We start from the raw sequence: 5299 nt of genomic DNA, 5'->3' as shown, positions 1-5299 counted from the left end.
CACACACACACACACACACACACACACACACACCCAGGAGGATGGCCGTGCCACAATCCCTTCTCCTTCATTCTCCTCTTGGGATCTTGAGAATGCACACACATGCACCCAGCATGAGTTTAAGCCACAAGGTCCGGGACTTGAACTGCAGTTGACTACACAGGAGTCCAACAACATAGCCATTACACTATCTGCTGGTCCTGAGAAAGAAGTCTTATAACTATAAAAAGTATTCAGTTCAGAGAAGTCACTGTCTGACAGTGACTCAAGCATGTTTTCCATAGCTCTATAGAATTAAAGAAGATTCTAGAACCATTTCAGTTAGGATGCTGTGTGTTCTTTTATTGCCATCTATAATTCTTGCTTTAGACCCAATAACTTAGGAATCTGGAGTCACTCGCGCTTGATAATTAGAGACAATGGGTTTGACTTTTAGAAGACATGGCTCCTTGATAATTATTATATGATAATAGTGGGAAGCAGGGCAAAAGGTCATCCCAATTAATAACCACTCCTTCCTGGGAAGGCTGCAATGCAAATGAGTATTTCAGCACCTTGACTCGCCTCAGATTCGAGGAGTCAAATATGGCAAATTATAACAAATCGGGATGCAATAAATACAGTGCAGGCTCTGCTGAAATCCTCTACTGTCATTTTATTGGCTGAACTGGATATTTTAGCAGATCAAATGAAAGTATTGGTATTAGGGAGAACGGAGTCTTCTCACCTAACAAGAGCCAGGTGGTTCACGAAATGTGTGGTCTTGTTTTCCCTTAGTTTTTTTAGATGGAACATCTATATTCTCTTTTGACAAGCTATGAAAAAGAATATGTCATTTAATGTGTAATCCACAGCAGGGGCCCCGTCTGAGTTGAAGTGCAATTCAGAAGTGCTGGGGGAATAGATGAGGTCAGCACACATATGGACTAAGGCGCACTTGGAGGATAGGTCAACCTGAGGGAAAGACAGAAGCCAGATGAACTAAGCAAACAAGAAAGTCAGTTACTAGGGACATGGGGCGGTTCAGAGCACAGATGGGCTTTTGTCTCTCAGGTTTATCTTGCAGCCTAGCCACTGCTGGATCATATCTAGTTACTGTGTAGAAGAGAGAAGGGAAGAAAGAAAAAGCTTAAGAATGGGAGCAGTGTGGAACAGGGTGTGCAACACAGGAGACGGGCCATGGTCCCAATTTGTCACAGCACAACTTTGGCACAGGGAGCTCAGTACCCGGTGGAGTGGGTGTGGAGACCATGCTGCTGGATGCAGACCTCCAACGTCCAGCTGGTCAAGGTGGCATCCAGCCTGGGCAGGCCTGCTTGGGAGCATGTATTAGACATGCCAAGGAATATACGCTGGTCTGGGGGCGGGGGCTATCTTGCAGCAAGCTGGAAATCATGTGTGCACAGCAGGGTCCAAGAGTCAATAAAATTTTGATTATGATCATTCCTAATTAGGTTTGTTTTGGCCAGGAAAGAATCTAGGCACTTTTAATTAGGATGTTTTATTCTTGTGGAAACACTGTTATTGATTTCTACTCGACTTCCAGAGGTTATGAGTGGTGATAATCATACATTTTGGCCTTGAAAAGCAGAACTTAAGGGACCAACAATTACTGTTTAATCCTTCTCCTGAGAGTTTTCTGTCTTTTTAAGATGTTTCCTTAGGGGCCTAGTCTAGAACAGAAAGATGATACAATCAATATCTTTTCGAAAATAAAAATAATGACAATTTTTTTCTCCCAGGGATTGCCATACTCCTATTTTAAATGGTATCACCAGAGTAAAGAAGGTCAGTTGAGAGTTGGTGGATGTCCTGCAGGTTGAGTGTGTGGGGTCAATGAGGAGCAGACCAAGGGGCTGACCTTCATTGTATGTGGAAAGAGGAGTGGAATAAAAATGATTCGATTTCGAGTAAACAGACTCTGAGTCATTTGGTTGCTGCTGTTTTCGATTGCTTGGGTGGGGAAAGAGCAGGCTGGCTTTTTCCTGGCTCTTCTCACATCAAGTGACAGCAACCACACAGCTTGAAAACGGGAGCCCCTTGCTGTTCAGGTGAAGCAAACAACCTCAGAGTCATGGGAACTGGGAGAGGACATATCAGAAAGACTGTTGGTGACTTTTTCTTGGCCATCACCTAGGCACAACCTTACTTTGCCAAGGTCACCACACCCATCTCATGCCACTTTCTTTTCTCTCACCCAGTGAGGACTTCTTGCAAACACATCCTCTGCTCCCAGGCAGTGAGCCATTTAACATGCAGATGTGAGCCCATCACCTCCCTACTTAACAATGATCAAGTGGATTTTAAATCGAAACCCCTCACTGTGACTTTCCAAGCCCTTTGTGGCCTGCTTCATTTTTTCTTTCTCCTAAACCTGTGCTATGGCCATTTCGAACCACTCTGAGTTCCCTGAATGTAGCATCCACTCTCTGCATGACACACTGCGGCACACGTGGAACATGACACCATCAAGCAGGACATCGCGAAGACTGGATGGGGCTACATGAAGGCCACTGGGGCCCTATCCATGGGAGGCCCACCAGCTTTGTGGCCCTGATCTAATTAAGCAGCAGTCTGCCAAAGACCTCTAAACATTCAATGATATCAGCCAATGTAAGTTTAGGAACCAGGGCACAGAGGTACCAAAGGGACTTATCCTACTGCAGTAATCTAGCCGCAGAGAGGCTGAGTGACATAGGGAATGGAAAGCAAAAACCTGAGGCCACTTACCTAGCCACAGCCCTGCCATCCCACAGAGACAGCCCCATGGCAGGGCTGCAAAAGAGGACCAGTGCTCCACCTTCGTGAAATACAAGATGACTGGAGTGAAGGAGATGAAGATCAAATTGAAGAAGCCCAAGGTGGAGACAAAGTGTGCGGCTTCACCAAAGTTGGCACTTCCAAGAAACATCTTAAATAAAACCTGGAATGGGAAGGAAATTCTTCATCTACACCATCAGAGATTGCCGGAAGAGAAAAGCAAGTTCTACTCATCTACATAGTGACTTAATCTGCCCAGAGATTATACTCCATTGCTTCTTGTTCTGCCCTCTCCCTGACACTAAATGGGCTATTGAGATAAGGCATTAAAAGACCTCATAGTTTGCATATAAACAGCAAATGCCATAAAACGAATTCCTTATGGTGTTAAAACTGCTAGACTTCTGTACACTGTTAGCACCACTGTCAGTAACAAGTATAGGGTGAATGAAACCTAAGAATACAGACAAGCTCAGAAAAATCTCCTAGAACTGGGATGCCAGCCATTCTTGCCTTCAAGCATGGCAGTCATTTCACTCTTGTTTTGACAGATACTAAAATCTAAATTGGACAGAGAAAGTCTATCATTATGTTTGAGAGAAAGAATAATGATGCCTTAGATGTATAAGCACTTTTTCTTTCTGAGCTTAAAATGTCTTCACAAGGATTGTATTTATTCTCTGGATTTAAAAAGACCTCTCCCCTGGTTAAAAAGGAAATATGTGCAAAGGAAGATTGCAAGGAGAGGTGAGTGGCCAACCTATAGTCCCAGAACAGGCGAGGGCAGGAAGCCAGATTTACAGTCCATTTTCCTAGCTTCTTAACTTTTCTGTTCCCAGTGCCAATCCTCTAACAAACAATGTAGACGAGAGCAGACATTTTCTGCCTGAAATTATGGTGCAGATATAATTTTGTGTATGTCAGCAAGTATTACCACTCTCAGGATGAATACATTCTGTAATCTGGTCAGCATTCTCTTAATAAGATAGCCGTGTGGTCACATAGCAATTTCACGTACTGCTTTTCATTTCAACTGAGCACATTTTTCTCTTGAAAGATGTTTTAAAAACATTAATTGACATGTACTAATTGTATATATTTATGGAGTACAATGAGTTTTTTCAGTTAGTTTATTTCCTTTGTGAGAGAAAGAGAGGCACCCTCGACATGATCTTTAAGCTGCAATCTTCCCCTCACCATGTGCTTAGGTAGACTCGGGACTGGAGCCTGAAGCCTTTACAAGTAGTCTCCTGCAATGCATGTCAGTGCCTCTAACTGCCTGATCACTGTCACTGGGCTTAGGATGTCATTTTTCAGTATGAAAATACAACAACTTAAACAGGGTAACTAGCATATCCATCTTCTCAATCATGTGTCGTTACTTTCTGCTGGGAACATTTATATCCTCTGTTTTAGCTACTCAGATATACAGTAATTTGTTGGCCACTCTAGTCACCCAACTGTACTTTATAGCACAAGAAATTATTCCTCTTATCTATCTGTAATTTTGTTTCTGTTAACCAACATTGTCCTCCCTGCCTCTTACCCTTCCCAGCCTCTAGTAGTCATTCTTCTGTCTTCTATAAGGTTGTTGCTTTCTCTTGAAAGATAGTCAAGAGAACTTGAGCACGTGCTAGTCTTTGGTTACATCAGACATCTCGGTGGACTCTCGGTTGGAGAGCAAGTTAGACACTAATGGGGATTGAGTGAACACTTGTCAGGCTTGTCTCTCAGAATCAATGGGCTGAGAAATGTCAATGTGGAAATAGACATGCCCTTTGAGTCACAGTGTTGGTGAATAATCAGAACGGGCACCTGAGAGGGATGTGAAGGGTGTTTTAAGCCTTTTGGAGAGCATTTTCTCATTGAAACACCAAGAGAGGAGAAGTTGGAGCAGTTCTTTAGATATGTCCAGAAGTTAGTTCTTTTGAAAAAAAGAGCTTTGGGGAATAGCCTTTTAGATCTGCTCTCTTAGCCCTCACTTCTGAAGTCGGTTACAATGACTCTGAATAGAATTTCCACCTATGACAGAGAACCCTGGAGAAAGAATGGTGAGCACAGCAGACTCAACATCCCTCACGGAGGTAAAGAGGTTTTCGTTTTGCTAATAAGATGAGCACCTGTGGCATGGGTTAATATGCAGCCAAGAACAAGCTCTCAAGGGACAGTTGTTTATTATTTCTTTTTTTTTTTTTTTTGAGAGAGATTTTCACTGTAGGGCACGTGCGCTCGCCAGACAGACAGAGAGAGACATAGAGACAGAAAGCGAGAAATCACCCCCCAGGGGGGATGGTCACGCCGCAATCCCTTCTCCTCCATTCTCCTCTCGGGATCTTGGGCACGCACGCACACGCTCCCGGCGTGAGTTTTTAAGCCACCGGGTCCGGGACACGAACCGCGGTCGACTACGTGGGAGTCCAGCGACATAGCCATTACGCTAACTGCTGGTTCCCTTGTTTATTATTTCTATCACGTCTTGGGGGTCAAGATCATGACCACAGATAGTTAAGTTAAAGAAACATAAGGAGAGATTTTCTCA

The 5299-nt window shown here is 43.7% G+C and overlaps 1 protein-coding gene across 1 annotated transcript in view; it reads right to left on the bottom strand.

Annotated features, from left to right (window-relative positions):
- The window catches only part of SLC35F4 (solute carrier family 35 member F4), a 37868-nt gene that overhangs the window by 3844 nt on the left and 28725 nt on the right, over positions 1–5299 (bottom strand). Inside the window, exon 5 of the mRNA XM_027770430.1 lies at positions 2731–2923. Coding sequence (XP_027626231.1) covers positions 2731–2923 — 193 coding nt within the window. The remainder of the gene's footprint in view (positions 1–2730; positions 2924–5299) is intronic.

This window comes from Tupaia chinensis, unplaced genomic scaffold (assembly GCF_000334495.1).
Source record: "Tupaia chinensis unplaced genomic scaffold, TupChi_1.0 Scaffold000133_1, whole genome shotgun sequence".
Classification (NCBI taxonomy): domain Eukaryota; kingdom Metazoa; phylum Chordata; class Mammalia; order Scandentia; family Tupaiidae; genus Tupaia; species Tupaia belangeri.
This window is presented reverse-complemented; position numbering and strand designations above follow the sequence as displayed.